Raw genomic sequence first — 16,755 nt, 5'->3', positions numbered from 1 at the left:
CAGGGGGGGGGGGGCGGGGTGAGCAGAGAGCCCCCTTTCGCCCCCGCCCGGGGAAAAAAAGAGAAAAACCCCTATAAAAAAAAAAAAAAAAAAAAAAAAAAAGAGATAAAATTATTTATGTTTTCTTCTTCCACATTAATTTTATTTTTAAACTAATATGGAATAATAATCTGTAATTGTTTAAATTAAAACTTCACTTTGCTGGAGATATAAAACCCGCTGACACAGAAGGACAGAGCATTTATTCATAAATGTATTCCAAATGCATAAATGTTACCTTATTTCAGTAAATGAGATTTTCTCTACTAGCATTTTGTTTAAAGCTTCAGGAAGTAAGAATTCAGACCCTAATTAGATATTTCCGTTTGTTTCACATCATAAAAACTATGACTTTCTTATCTTTGTGCAGACGGCAGGGATTTTTGTGTTTTATAGACTTATATATACCCTCACGTAGAACAGTGCCAGACACCTAAGAGATGTACTAGATATATAATGAATATTTGTTGAATAAATTAATATTGTCCAGAAAAACACTTAAGATAGGATGATCACCTACAAAACAGTAACAATTTGCCTATCACTTTCCAGAATTACTGCCCAAGACGATGTGTACTGTATGTTACAGTCTTAGAACTAACAATTATCTACACAATCACCTTTTTCTAGTTGGAATAATAGCCGAACAATGATGATTTCCTGACACCAAGAAGCAGATACTATGAACTTTTGAAAAGATCAGGTATCAGCACATTCTAAAACATTTCTTAGGATATAAAAGTCTCAATATAACTCAGGTCATGAATATATTTGGAAAATCAGGACCCAACAGTGTTTTTCCAGGTTTAGGAGAGCAATTCAAAAGCAACAACACAAAAAGTTTGCCTGATCAGCAGCACCAGGGTATTTTACAAGCTTCCAAATTGCCTGTGGCATCTTTTTACTAGTTTCCTGGAATTAGTTTTAGAGTTTAAAGGAACCAATTTGGAAAGGGCCTGTGGGAAACACAAGTAGCAGGTATTTTTTGCCCCTAATGTTTTTCTCATTCAGTGGTAGGAAATAGAAAATAATCTGTTTTCTTCCATATATAATTCTACTAGTAAAACATGAGACTCCATAATGTTTCATTTACTTTACTAAAATAAGAAAAATCCTATAAAGTTCAAAGAACTCATTTTTTGAAATAAATAAATTAGAGAACTTATCCAGTTAATAATGAGCTGTTAATCTCATATTATGTGTGATAACTAGAAAGTTCACTAAAATAAAGACATCAAATTAAGATATAATATCTTAAGATAGCCAAAAAAAAAAAAAAAAAACCAGGTGAAATCTAGCTAGAATAAATAAATCAGGGATGACAACAAAAGTTTAATGAATTATTTTGAAGAAAATTAAGTATTTAATCATAATCAAAACACACATTTTGGCCATGTAAAATACACTCCCCAAGTGAGTATGTTCTGGAAGTGAAAACATATAGTCACACGAAAAGGAGAAATAAATATTTGGCCTGCTGACAAATTTAAGGCAAATAATTTCTAAATTTCATGAGAAAAACATTAACAGTTGAAGCATTAACTTAATTTTTATTTTAATTTTTCATACAAGCTATTAACTTAGTGAGTCACTTAATGTACCATGCTTTTTATTTAATAATTTATGCTTATACTTTTAAAAGACAATACAAGCAACTAATTTTTGACAAAGGCTTTTGGCTTATATGCAGGGTTTTTTGACTTCTTCTGCAACTTAGTTTAAAAAAATCTTCACTAAATGTTCACTGCTATATTTAGGAAAACAAGTTTTCCAAAATCTTGTGGCAATAACATAAATCTTAATAAAAGATACAATATCATTTCACAATTTAAAAAATGTAGTGCGCATATATAGTGCACAAGTTAAAAAATTAAAAATTCCACAATCCATACTGTAATTGTGCTAAGGCTTCTAACCACCTCCCTGCAGCTTTGTAGCCCTTTATTTTTTCTAGTATGACTTATCAATTACAGTTACCTTCTTACTAGTACAGTGAATGTTTTGGTTTTTGATAATTTTGTACATTTTTAATTAACCTAAACTTTATTAGTTTTCCTATTACCAAAATTTTAAAAAAGTACTCTAAGACTCCAACATTAATACTTTCAATACTCTCAGAAGGCTAAGAGAATTCTGCACTAACTCTACATTACACGTACTGACAACAACACAGACTATATTTCTTCAGGGTTTTTTTACATCTATATGCACATAAATATTTTTTAAATGGAAATAGGTCAAGATATGTTAAGCTGGTGGCCTCTATATTTCAAGGAGATATTCCTCAGAACTAAGTTAATTATTTATGCAGATAAGAAAGAAAGGCTGATCATGATGTGCATGATTCAGAAATGTTTGCTATACTAATTTACGCAAATTTATAAACATCAACAATCACTTGATTATAAAAGTAGGAGAAAAGAAATATCAAAATCTCCAAAAGATTTAGTGATTCTATCCTGCTTCTTTCTGTAAAATATTTCGAGTATTTTATAAAAGATTTTAAGTTGACTGCAGAAAAAGAAAATAGGTTAAAAAATGACACAATAAAGCATAAATATTCATAAATAAGTAGGAAGAATATGAAAGTATTGCTGTAGTTCATAACAGAATCATTAAATAAGCTGTGACACCTGACAAATTTATTGTCCAGCTAAGCTTATACAAACCTAAAATCAAGAATAAAGCCATGAGGACTATTAAGGGAGAAACAGGAAAAGACTTTTTCTACTGACTGTAGAAAGAAAATGATCACTTCATGACCAAACATCTCTGAATAGAAAAGCTACAGTGAGGAATAGGAAATGTGCTCCTCAGCTATGGCCACCCTGAAACAGCAAAAGGAAGGAGAGAAGAAACCATGTAAGAAAACTAAATTTTTCTTTAGGGAGAGAAGAATAAAATTAACCTCTTATTAAATCTTCTAAAAAGTAGGAAGTAAATAACATTAAGAATTGTATTTTGAATCTTTGACTGCTATGGCTAAAACCAACTGGGAACATAATAAATAGCAAACCAAGACTCAACTTCTGGAAATGCAGATTCAATAAATAATTACTTGTGTCATAAAAACTAGATTAAAATGTGTGTATTAATAGAAAAGAGAGAATAAAAATAGCCATCATATGAGAACCAGAAGAGTAAAAATATAGTTACATGAAGTTTCTCCAAGAAAAGAAAGATGTAAATTAGATATTGATGTTTTGGGATTTTTAGGCAAAAAGTAATTAAAGTTTAGAGAATAAAAGTTAGGGAAAGATCTCTTAATTAAACAGAAGAGCCATTAGTAATCTTATGTTGTAAAATATGAAATAATAAATTATCTGGAAAATAATTTCTCCAGAACAAAAAGGCAAAAAACAAAAATCCATGGCCCAAAACATTATTACTGCTATTCGGTTTTTTCTTCCTGTTTTATTTCTCTTTTTGGAAGGTGGAGAAAGGGTACCACTGAAGAGATGACAGAAAAATTTTAGAAGACCAAAACTAAAAGCAGCTCATGAGAAAACAATGTATCCTTCAATGATGAAGCCTATTGTCGGGATTATAATTTTCTGGAATATTTTGCTATTTTAGGAAAATATCAACATATTTGTTGATATTGGCTTATAATGATAAATTTATTAACAGAGCTAATTCTAGTATGTCTTGTATTTCTGTTTTTGCCTAAATGTAAGAATCAATCTATATAAAATCACCTACGTTCTTATAAAATGGACTCCATGAGGCCAATAAGTTCTAAGTTACATCATCAAAGTTATCACATAGTTTTGATATAACACTTGGCAACAAAACTAATCCAATAATTAGCAAATAGATAATTTATAGTTAATCTGTACATATATACGTCAATATATATGCAGTAAATGCAGTGTAAAATCGTATATAACTTAAATTGTTTTTCTTAATTTTACCTGTAACTAAAATGATATATGCATATCCAACAGAGATTTGAATTTGACAGCTGCTGGACATAATTTAGTAAAATTCAAAGTAGCAAACTTGAAAGAAACAAAATATGTATAAAAACCCATTTCACATGTACAAATTTTTGGCAAACATGTAAATGAGGGCACCTATTTCCAAAGCATAATAGAACAAAACATTATACAAGAAAAGTAATTCCAATGCATTCATTTTTATTGTGGTTCAGTGTAGGCATTAAATTAAAATCTTACTTTAGGATTAGCCAGTTATAAGTAAATTCAAAATATTATTCCACTTGCAAATTTTGTATGGCTATGACTAATTCTTTAGAGCTATATATTTTCTTCAAAATAGCTTATGCCTTTGTACAGAATATGTATCACGTACCCATGCCTCTGTCTGAATGGGCTTGATATTGCTGAGTAGCACCTCTTCATAGTTTCCGTAGTCAATGAATTTAACAACTGCTGTCATACCTGAAGAATGAAGGGCTTCAACTTCTGCCCGGTAAAACTGAGGAGGCAAAAGAAGTTTTAAATATGACAATTGGTATTGTCTATAAAAGGCATATTTAAGGGAAATGTAAATTCTTAAAGTGTTCCAATATGTAATATTCTTCAAAGGAAAACTTACCTTTGGAACTCTTTGACTAACATTAGTAAGACAATTTTTTTTTTCTTTTTGAGATAGGATCTTGCTCTGTTGCCCAGGCTGGAGTGCAGTGGCAAGATCTTGGCTCACTGCAACTTCCACCTCTCTAGCCCAAGCGATCCTCCCATTTCAACCTACTAAGCAGCTGGGACTACAGGTGTCAGCCACCACACCTAGCTAATTTTTTGGTATTTTTTGTAGAGATGGTGGTTTCATCATGTTGCCTAGGCTGATCTCAAACTCCTGAGCTCAAGTGATCCGCCTGCCTTGGCCTCCCACAGTACTGGGATAAAATGTATGGGCCACTGCACCAGGCCAACAATTCTTATATGCTAATCAGAATATATAACTATAATTTGTTCTAAAAACAGAAATATATGACTAAAAAATGGCAAAAAAGAAGGCTCATTGATTTAGTCATCACAAGTGGCTGGAATGAAGTAGGCATGTCAGGTAAGAAGTTAATTTTACAAATACTGGATCTAAGTGACTTAGATCCAGTAAGATTAAAGATATTGCAAGTCCAGAAACTTACTAAGTTACTTAGTGTTAGCGGGCTCTAAGAACTGATGCATACTAACAAACTCATAAGGAACTGATTTACTTAATAACCATAATTTAATCTACTTATTTATTTACATTTATTTCTAGAGACAAGTTCTTAGCCCAGGCTGGAATACAGTGGTGTGATCATAGCTCACTGCAACCTCAAACTCCTGGGCTCAAGGTGTCCTCTTGCTGCAGCTTCCTGATTAGCTGGGATTATAGGTGCATACAACCATGCCTGGCTAATTTTTAAATTTTTCATAAAGACAGGGTCTTGCTAGGTTGCCCAAGCTGGTCTCAAATTCTTGGCCTCAAGTGACCCTCTCTACTTGGCCTCCCAAAGTGCTGGAATTAGAGGCATGAGCCACTGTGTCTGGCCTATAACTACAATTTTAAAATGTATCTCTTAAATTAACTGGGAATAAATCATCTGATTGGAGTAATCCTTCAATACAGATCATCCCATTCAGGAGCCAAATTATAGGTCTGAATGTTGCTTAGTAAATGTGAAATGGAAACAAAAACCAAATTGCTCATAAAGAATGTTTTCGTCAAGCCAGGGTACTATAATGCTCTATTATAGTATAACACTATCTACTCTAATTGTATCTCTCTCTCTCTTTTTTTTTTTTTTTTTTTTAATTAGTCTTGCTCTGACGCCCAGGCTGGAGTGCAGTGGTACAATCTCAGCTCACTGCAACTTCTGCCTCCTGGGTTCCAATGATTCTCCTGCCTCAGCCTCCCGAGCAGCTGGGATTACAGGTACATGCTACCATGCCTGGCTAATTTTTGTATTTTTAGTAGAGACAGGGTTTTACCATGTTGGCCAGGCTGCTCTCGAACTCCTGACATCAGGTGATCCACCTGCCTCTGCCATCCAAAGTGCTGGGATTACAGATGTGAGCCACTGCGCCCAGCCAATAATAGTATCTCTTAAGAGGTTCGCTAGAGTGAGAAAATGCTAAAGGCAACAAAAATTCATATTTTTCACAACCTTCTAAAAAATGAGTTACTCTCAAAAGAGTTGGTTTTTAACTAGTATATTTGATATTACAAAGGTATTAAGTGAATCCATGGCACTGCCTTTCCAGGTCTGAATGTTAGCAAGCTTAGAGATGCTGTAATTTTCTTCATCTTAGAGTTCTTGTTATACCTTTCTATCTCTCCCCTCTTCTTTTATTTCTTAGTCTCACACTTTTATATTTGATTAATTGTTCTGAGTTGCCAAATTATGCCAGTTCAGGTAAATTAAACACTGAATCATGCTATATCTTAGCATGACTAAGATATATGTATTTTTGACTTACAATATTTTCAACTTATGATGGGTTTATTGGTACATAAACACAATAAAAATGCTAAAATCTGTATTTATTCTACAAGTGAAAGACTTTAACTAGAAAGAATGGCATGGTCGAAGACCAGGATCACAGTGACGGCAATACTGATAACAAATTTAAAAGGAATAAAGTTCAGTCAAGGAAACCAATATGGAGGTTGTTGTAATATTCCAGTTGAGGAGAAAAATAGCTGAACTAGTTTAGCAGTCCAGAGGAAGAAGAACTTCTCTGAAATTCCCAAATTCTACTACAGAAATGAAGTTAGAAAGAAGGCAAGATATTGTGAGAAAAATTTTTAAACAATATATATACTAATTGATTATCTCCAAAATACCATTACAATGCAATTAAGAAGATTATGGTATCTTAATGATAGTTAAGTCAATTCCTTTCCTTAAATCTCTACCCTGGTCTCTGCCTTAAAAAAAAAAAAAAAACTGGAAAGTTGTCCATTCTTGATAAGACATTTAAGCTACCTCTTCAATTAGTGATTTCAGAAGATAATTAATTCCATTTATTTCACAGGATATTGTTTGCCATTTTCCCAATGCTTAAGGGTGGTGTAATCTAGTTGGAGTCCACAGTTCCTTACCACAACTGAAAGTACACATCTAATTTGAATCAAAGTAGCCACCTTAGAAGATCATTCAATTACTCTAAGAATACTCTAATCACTCAACACATGTTGGGTACTGTTTTGTTAGGTATTGTTTTGTTGGGTACTGAATTGTTAGATGCTGTTTTTTGGATACTACATGACATTTTGAACATATTCAGCAAAGGCAATATCTTTACTATTTTGATTTTTTAAATTTATTTTTTGACCACAGCCATTACTGATACACAGTATTATTGATTTTTTTTAGACAATTACAATTAACATTAGACCTTTAATAATCATATCAGGTATTTGGAGGTCTTTTAGTATAGCATAGCCATAATTATCTGATATACTTCAATTACCTAGCAACTAGCAGCTACTCAATTATGATTTGTTGAATATTCAATTAATATTTGTTTAAAGAACTCTGTTCAATTATCTGTAGGCCTACTCTATTTTATTTTTGATAATCATTCTTATTCATTGATTCATTCTCTGTTTTTTTTTTGGTTTTTTTGTTTTTTTTTTTTTTTTTAGATGTGGTTTCGCTGTTGTTACCCAGGCTGGAGTGCAATGGCATGATCTCGGCTCACCGCAACCTCCGCCTCCTGGGTTCAGGCAATTCTCCTGCCTCAGCCTCCTGAGTAGCTGGGATTACAGGCACGCGCCACCATGCACAGCTGATTTTTTTTGTAGTTTTAGTAGAGACGGGGTTTCACCATGTTGACCAGGATGGTCTCGATCTCGTGACCTCGTGATCCACCTGCCTCGGCCTCCCAAAGTGCTGGGTTTACAGGCGTGAGCCATTGCGCCCAGCCCATTCTCTGTTTTATTAACCATGGCTCATACCTTTTTGTAGGATGCTAATAAACACTGCAGTTGAAATACTGGAAAGGTTCTAGAAGATGTTATTTTTCCTGGTAACAGAGTTACATTTTCAACTGGCAGAGCGAATATAAGAAGAAGATATCCCCGATCATGCAGAGAGTTGCTTTTGACTTTGTAAGGGTTGTCTGTTTTAATTTTGCACTTACTACTCAGGGCATGATCCTTGTAGGATTTCAGTGGAAAGCCTGAGTCACTTACCAAGCCTTTCAAACATTTTGAATGTGAATTCCAATCTCTTACTTCTGTTCTTGTTAAGGTCACCAATAACCCCACGTTATCCAATACAGAAAACACTTTTCCGTCCTCATCTTAACCTTTCACAGAAGTACCTGACACAGTGACTGTTCTTTCTAAGGTAGCTACTATTGGTTCAATAAACACTGATTTCCAACTACTTTACTTTTTCTTGCTTCCATCATGAAGGACAAATAGCTAAATAATGAATCTCCTACTACTCAAATCAAATAGTTCCTGAACTTCAGAAAGTAAGTGGTCTGAGTTGGAAGAATAAGAATCTGGTTAGTGAAGACCACCTGCACCTGCTTTTCAAGCCTTCCTAATAGCCAGAAAGCAGCTATGTGAAATAGTTCCAAATCTGCTGGTATTCCTGGAAGGCTTTTGCTTTTCCAGAGAAAAAGACAAGACACACAGTCCTGTCTCCTCCCTTCCTTCCAGCTTTAAGTAAAGATGTGACAGAGATGATGTTTCTAAATAATTATCATCCCAGTCACACAAAAACCTTAAAAACCTATGCCATCTAGCATCTAGCTATATCCTCCTTGTTCTATCATCAGGCAACACCTAATACTCTGCCTATACCTCATTATTTAATGAACACAAGAAGGCCTGGTTCCTGACCCCAAATTCCATTGCATCCTTATTAAAGGATCCACCCAAATCCCTAGTATGAATTTCAGTTCCTTGAAATCTTCAGTTACCTTTACTTGTACCATTCCCTATTACTACACACTCTCATGGACATATCCTTACCATATCAACTGCAACCTGTAAAATACTTATTTTGAATATTTTTCCTCTTTGAGTTGCTTCTCACATCCACCCCGACATTCACTCTATAACTCCCTTACAAATACTTTAATTACCTTGCTATTACCTCCAACCCCTTACCATTCTATTTTTCTCATATATAAGTGCCCCCTCCAGAATTAGCCAATTAACAGAGTTTACAAATAATTATGAAATCCATATACTGTGAAAGGAGCAAGACTACAAGGGAAAACCAGACACAGCACAGACTTCAAAGAACTTAATATCATGGTAGTGCAAAGAGATACCAATACAAGAACCAAACCCAAAAATATTTAAAAGTTGTGATAAATTTTAAAAAGTTAAGGCATCGATTAAGAGAATAATGTAGGTAGGAGGATGGGGCAGGCCAATGAAGGCTTCTTCTACGACGTGATGTTTGAGCCAAGCCCTTGAGGATGAGAAGAGTAGCTGACAGAAGAGCACGTTGCACAGAAAGGAAAACGTGCAAAGGCCCCTTCTCTGTGATGTACCCTCTGTCCCTTTTCCTTTCCTGTTCTCACTGTGCTGGTCTTCTATATCTCGGCCAGGCTCTTACTCAAACCACTGTACTCTTTCTTGCCCTCATCTTCTATCTTTCCTTCCTTCTTTCCCCTACAGTTTCTCTCTTTCCCCTTTAGCCAGCACATAATATAGAACTAAAGATTGGTTTAATAATTTTTACACTTGATCTTTAATGGTTTAATAATTTTTAAATTATTATAAGAAAATTAACTTATATATTAACTTTTTAAAAAAGTAGCCTGAATGTGTAATATTTTCTTTAATTGAAAATCTGCAAAATTTCATTTTGTGCCACTCAACTGATTTTCTTCCTTGTGAATCAGTGTAATTTTACCAGAGTGAAAAGCAAACATGCATAATTCAGCTGATGATAAGTAAAATAAAGTTCAATGTCACATAATTACTTTTACAATAGTTTTCTGGCATGTAAACTAAAACCAAACCTAACTTAACCAAATGCTATGGGACAGATTGTCCCTAAGCATTCAAAAAAATATTAAATATTTTGTTTATCCTTTAGATAGCTATAAATCTGTTCCAAGATTTTAAATAAGTATAATCGTAGAAAAAACCTCATAGTTCCAAAGTGATGGCTTCTATAAAGTTCCACTAGAATGTTACATTTAGTAATATTAGTGTATAATATCTTTAAAGCATCCATACCTTGTTGTCTTCCCAATAAAGTGCAAAACATTCATCTCCAGGTTTCCACATTTTTGCATACTCCATAGGAATAGATGATTCTAGTATTTTTTCTGGCTTAATTGGCCCAGATCTTCTTTTGGGCCCACTATTGTAAAATATTTTATCATCATAGGGTATAGCTGTGATAGGTCCTGCTGGCTTAATAGGTCCTATTCGTCTTCCTTTCAGCGGCATTTCTACCTCTCCATTTGGAACACTGGTGAAACTATTACTTCGAACTGGATTCTGATAATCAGTATTTACATTAAAATGTTTTTCAATTTTTAGACCACTGAAGGCTTCATTATTTATTGTTCGTGATTTCCTGTCATAAAAATGATCAGGATTAGATGTTTGGTTTTCTCTTTTTCCACGTTTTTGATTATTATAATCTATAGATTCTTGAGGAAGTGGATTTTCTTTTGCATCTACATAGGAGGGACCTTTTCCTGATCTGCTTTGCATAGAGTTATCTCTTTTTTTAAAAGCACCATCACTATGCTGAGAACGTAAAGGATACGAAGTATCTTTAGTTCTGTCATATCTAGAAAATGGTCTATCGCATTTGATTCTGTCTTCGGCCCATACTTCAGATGCTGAAGAAGTACTTGGTCTTTCAGAACCTCTATTTCTAGGTAATCCACTGCCTTCTAAAACTGACTTTGAATTTTGAGAGTCTCTTTGAAAACGAGGTGGTTTTTCATTTCTTGGCTGCCTGGTATCATTTCGAGGAAGAAATCTCAGTTGATTAATATCTTTTATTCCATTTTGCTCAGTATTTGATGATCTGTATTGTCCCTGATGAAGCTGCTGTGGCTGTGATTTAGGTTCTGAAAGGTAAAAATATACCATATGCACATTAACATGACTCTGCATTAATAATTATTTTAAAATGCTTTAAATTATTCTGTTAATACAAAATTATCACACTACTAGTTTAAAATCTTTGTCAATTTTCCTACCTTATTATCTTACTCCTTCTCTGCTTCCTTGGAGTCCTGTATTTCTAATGTACAGTTTTCTTAGTCAGCAATATTAATAAAGTAAAACAGTAAAATGGACTACAGAAAAATGATGGATAATCCTAATTCTTATAATACAGCTGCCTACATATGCTATTCTGGTAAATCATTTCCTAAAACATTAATGAGGTCGGGTGTGGTGGCTCACGCCTGTAATCCCAGAACTTTGGGAGGCCAAGGTGGGCGGATCACCAGAGGTCAGGAGACTGAGACCATCCTGGTTAACATGGTGAAACCCTGACTCTACTAAAAAATTAGCTGGGCGTGGTGGCATGCACCTGTAGTCCCAGCTACTCAGGAGGCTGAGGCAGGACAATCACTTGAACCTGGCAGGCAGAGGCTGCAATAAGCCAAGATCCTGCCACTGCACTCCAGCCTGAGTTACAGAGAGACTCAGTCTCAAAAACAAACAAACAAAAAAAAATTAATGAAATAGAACTGCAAATTGCTAACTCAAAAACTACTATGAAACTGCAGAATTACAACACTCTAATTTAGAAATATATAGCTATTATCAATCATGTTCTAGCCTTTGCAAACATGTTCCTTTTCAAATCTTTCTGGATCTGGAATTGCTAAGTGTTTATGTTACAAACAGATATCCTACTATTAAAAAAGAGTAAGAGTTACTTTTCTTGATCTGTCAAAGTAATTAAGTAATAGTAGGTATTATTTAGAAATACAGAAAAAAGTGTCAAAAGTGGAAATACTGAAAAAGTGTCAGAAACATTACTAAGCATAATAGTGCTTATAATGTACAAGCAGTGACATGATAAACATATGTAGAAAATTTTTAATGGCTGAATTTCACAGTGATTTTTATTGATTCAATTTGTACCATGTCATTTATAACTTCTTCCTCCATCATTTCACATCGCATGTCTATAACATTATTACCAAACATATTAATTGATCTTTGGTGCATATGTCTTGTTTCTGTCATCTTATATCATAATCAACACGCAGCTGTAATTATTCTTATATTTACCCAGGGTCACAACATTTTCAAAGAGAGCCTCTACTGACATCTTGGGTGAGACTGTTTCTACAGATGCAAGGAAATTAACTGCAAGAAAATTAACTTTTTTGGCCTACAGATACGAAATGCCCCTAGCCTTCCCAGGAACTCTGACTATCAAAACTGTCCCCAAACATTCCCAAACAGCCATGGAGGCCAAACGGTATCTGGTAAATTGTTTAAAACAACAGGAGTAAACAGGTTTAAACAACAGGTTTAAAGGTTACTGAGTGACAAAACAGGTAACCAATTAAAGATCAAGACGCAAGTGGTCAGGCCAGGCATGGTAGCTCACACTGGTAATCCCAGCACTTTGGGAGGCTGAGGTGGGTATATCACTTGAGGCCAAGAGTTTGAGACCAGCCTGGGCAATGTGGCGAAATCTTGTCTCTACTAAAAATACAAAAATTAGCTGGGTGTGGTGGTGCACACCTGTAATCCCAGCTACTCTGGAAGCTGAGGCAGAAGAATCACTTGAACCTGGGAGGCGGAGGTTGCAGTGAGACGAGACCATGCCACTGCACTCCAGCCTGGGTGACAGAGCAAAAAACTCTGTCTCAAAAAAGAAAAAAAAAGAGAGACTCAAAGTGGTCCAAAAAACTCCTTCTCAACAGAACCAATGGAAGCTAGAAGCCAAAAGGGTTTAAAAACCTTTAAAATTATAGGAGATTGTCTAAGGAAAAAAATTAATCCAGTCAAACCACTCCTTAATCGTGACAAAGAATAAAGATTTTTCTAAGATACAAGATTTCAAAAATTAGCCAAGGCCATAAGAGATATCTTAAAAAAATAAAAATAAAAAACGCTTTTCCCCAAGAATAAATCTGCCTTACAAACTTAACACAAATGTCTTATTTTAACAAATGTAGTCAATATTAAATTTTTCTTCAGAGAGAAGAAAAATGGTCACTTTTAGTTTCTGCTGGCATTGTTTATTGTCCAGGAGTAAGGATTCTGGGAAGAACAGCAGTGACCATAATCAGGACGCAAACAAGCACTTTCAGCAGAAGGCATGTATTGGCTTTTGTTGTAGACATTATTGGAGAATAAAAGCAGCAGTTGCCTCCTGTTGATTATCTGCTATGTATCAGGTAGCCCACACTAGCACTTTATATACATTATCAATAGACCCCTAGGTAGTTTTATGATACAGGTGTTATGAAGCTTAACAGAGAGAGGTAAAGTAAGGTCCCTTGTATAGTACATTGAATAAGTAACTGTTTAGGGGTCAACTTTTCCTAAATTATTCCAGTTAGGGCCACCAATATCTATGATAATCAGGAGGTACAGAAAAAATTAAGATACCACGAAAGTAATAAGTATCCTGGACTACAGATGAAGGCTGAATAACGATGTACACAGAATGAAAGTTCAACCAGGCTTGGCAGGTGTGGCAGAATTTGATTTCAATTCTTCGAAAAGGAAAATATGAAAAATTTCCTAATCTACAATTTAGAATTAAGGGGTATTTCCATACACACATATAGTTTAAAAGTGAAGAGATGAAAGAAGATGTACCATGCTAAGAAAAAAAAAAAAGAATTAAGGGGTACTACGAATCTACGGAACTATCCTGGAGACCCATATTAATAGGAAAATGTAAAATTTCTTCATTTGGTTCCAGATCCAAATTACTTAAAGAATTTCTGATTTTTTAAATTATTGTTTTTACTAACATTTAACACTTTCATTTACATACTCGAGCAGTCTTATATAAAAAGTACTATGTCAGAAAAGAGAATGACAAATTCCCTAACAGCTTATTATTTAACAAATAAACAAGCTTAGGAAACTTCTGATAGTAAAGAGGAAAAATCATTCCACTTAGAACTTAAGATAGTATTTTCAGTTACTGAATTGATGATGATATACATTAGACTATAGAATAAAAGAAGTAATTTTGTTAATAATGAACATACCTCATTTCCCTTATTATGCTGAGATAATAGAGTAAAATTTATAAATAAAATTATTTTTTAAAAATAAGAATTCCTGGCCAGGCACGGTGGCTCATGCCTGTAATCCCAGCACTTTGGGAGGCTGGGGTGGGTGTATCACCTGAGGTCAGAAGTTTGAGACCATCTTGGTCAACATGGAGAAATCTCAACTCTACTAAAAATGCAAAAATTAGTCAGGCTTGGTGGAGTGGTCCTGTAATCCCAGTTACTTGAGAGGCTGAAGGGGAGAACTGCTTGAACGCAGGAGGTGGAGGCTGCAGTGAGCCAAGATAGCGCCACTGCACTCCAGCCTGGATGACAGAGCAAGACCCTGTTTCAAAAAAAAGAAGTGGTTTTTTTTTTTTTTTTTTTTTTTTTGAGATGGAACTGTCACCCAGGCTGGAGTGCAGTGGCAGGATCTCGGCTCACTGTAACTTCTGCCTCCCCCAGGGGCTCAGGTGATTCTCTTGCCTCTGCCTCTCGAGTAGCTGGGATTATAGGCACCCACAACCACACCCAGGTAGTTTTTGTATTTTTAGTAGAGACAGGGTTTTACCATGTTGGCCAGGCTGGTCCCGAACTCCTGACCTCTTGATCCACCCACCTCAGCCTCCCAAAGTGCTGGGATTACAGGCATGAGCCACTGTTCCCGGCCGCAAATTGTGTTTTTAAAATAAATTAGTTTTCATATATATCCATTTCATTCAAAATGAAATAACAGCTAAGAAGGCATCTTGGATTTCTAATCATTCTTAAATTCATCATCCAATCATTCTTGGATTTCCTTAAGCCCAATACCTTTTTAGGTTAGTTAAATCATAAAGTCATATATAAAGTAAGTGTTTTCAAACTGGGCTCATCTATGAAACACATAACAAATATACTCAATTACTAAATTGTGGGAGAGGCAATATTTTTTCCTTTTTTTTTTTTTTTAGATGGAGTCTCATTCTGTCGCCCAGGCTGGAGTACAGTGGTGAGATCTTGGCTCATTGAGCAGGTTCAAGTGATTCTTTGCCTCAGGCTCCCAAGTAGCTGTGATTACAGGTGCAAGCCACCACGCCTAGCTAATTTTTGTATTTTTAGTAGAGACGGGGTTTCACCATGTTGGCCAGGCTGGTCTCGAACTCCTAACCTCAAGCGATCTGCCCACCTCGGCCTCCCTTAGTGCTGGGATTACTGTGAGCCACCATGCTCAGCCAGAAAAGCAATTTTAAATAAACTAAGGAATATACTCCAAATCGACTGCCTAAGACAGCTCCTTGGTTACCCAGTCAGAATCTGATTGTTCTCCTCTACCCTTTTTGAGGTGGCATCATGACACTAAACTACGTTAGATACCAATGTGCAGCACAGGTCAAGTTCACAATCACTCTAATAAATATACTAAGATATTCTTCTATATAGGCAGCAGGCTAAAATGCATCACATTTTTTAAAAATTGCCCCAAAGGAAAAGTTGAAAACAAAAGCACAAGTAGAAATGAGTAACATTTAACATTAAATAGCAGAAAATATAAAAGATTGGCAAAAAAGTGATAGAAAAATATATTACAGGCCTGGCACGGTGCCTCATGCCTGCAATCCCAGCACTTTGGAAGGCCAAGGTAGGTGGATCACTTGAGATCAGGAGTTTGAGACTAGCCTGACCAACATGATAAAACCTCGTCTCTATTAAAAATACAAAATTAGCTGAGCATGGTGGTGCACCCCTGTAGTCCCTACTACTCGGGAGGCTGAGGCAGGAGAATCGCTTGACCCTGGGAATCGAAGGCTACAGTGAACAGAAATGGCACCACTGCATTGCAGCCTGGGCGACAGAGCAAGACTCCATCTCAAAAAACAAAAAGAAAAAGAAAGAAAAATGTATTACAAAATAGACAAAACTGTGGAAACACCTCAAAGATCTAAAAGATCAAAAGATCAAGGTGGCGAAAGCTCATATGAGAAAACTAATCAAAGAATGCTACATGAGTTTAGTATGATTTGAGAGAAAACATTCCCATTATTACCAGATTATGATTTTCAAAATGTATGTTTGAAAGATAATTAATTACGTTTTACATCACTATGATTTGAAATGCAAGAATAATTAATAATAAACTTATTAATTGTCACAAATCATTTGAGTCTGTATATAAGGATGTACTAAATTAATCAGACATCTTAAAATATTAATACTTTTTCACAGAATATTCACTTCTCTAGCAGCAGTTGCACCTGCATTTTATAGTAGAAAACCAGGTCAAATATGTTTTCCAGGACTAATCCTCATTTTATTCTGAGACACCTACCGGAATAAATGTCTTAATATTTGTTAAGATCTTACTATATGTCCGACTCTATGTTAAAGGTCTTTTGCCTACATCATTTCATGTCATACTCACAACCACCCTAAAAGGGCTGTATTATCACCTTTATTTTCCAAGTGAAGAAACAAAGTAAAGTACCTCAACTAAAGGCTTGTGTTAGAAAATGCTGAAACCAGAATTAAACTGAAATCTAACCGAAGCTAAAACCCATGTTTTTTCCATTATGCCAAGCTGCCCACC

General features: G+C 35.0%; 1 protein-coding gene across 9 annotated transcripts in view; it reads right to left on the bottom strand.

Moving 5' to 3' along the window:
• TDRD3 (tudor domain containing 3) overlaps nt 1-16,755 on the bottom strand; it is a 180,909-nt gene that overhangs the window by 35,186 nt on the left and 128,968 nt on the right. For 8 of the 9 annotated variants that reach the window (XR_004268813.1, XR_004268812.1, XR_004268811.1 and 5 more), the window contains exons 11-12: nt 10,207-11,057; nt 4,354-4,479 (exon numbers count right to left, since the gene is read on the bottom strand). Coding sequence is in view for 6 of the 9 variants with exons in the window: in XM_032277333.1 (XP_032133224.1) it covers nt 4,354-4,479; nt 10,207-11,057 (977 nt within the window). In the remaining 3 variants the exon portion in view is untranslated. Of the gene's footprint in view, nt 1-849; nt 2,868-4,353; nt 4,480-10,206; nt 11,058-16,755 lie in introns of those variants that run through there. The other variant, XM_032277330.1, reaches the window with a different exon arrangement.

The sequence above is a fragment of the Sapajus apella genome, unplaced genomic scaffold, assembly GCF_009761245.1.
Source record: "Sapajus apella isolate SASKATOON/1434 unplaced genomic scaffold, GSC_monkey_1.0 scaffold9, whole genome shotgun sequence".
Classification (NCBI taxonomy): Eukaryota; Metazoa; Chordata; class Mammalia; order Primates; family Cebidae; genus Sapajus; species Sapajus apella.
This window is presented reverse-complemented; position numbering and strand designations above follow the sequence as displayed.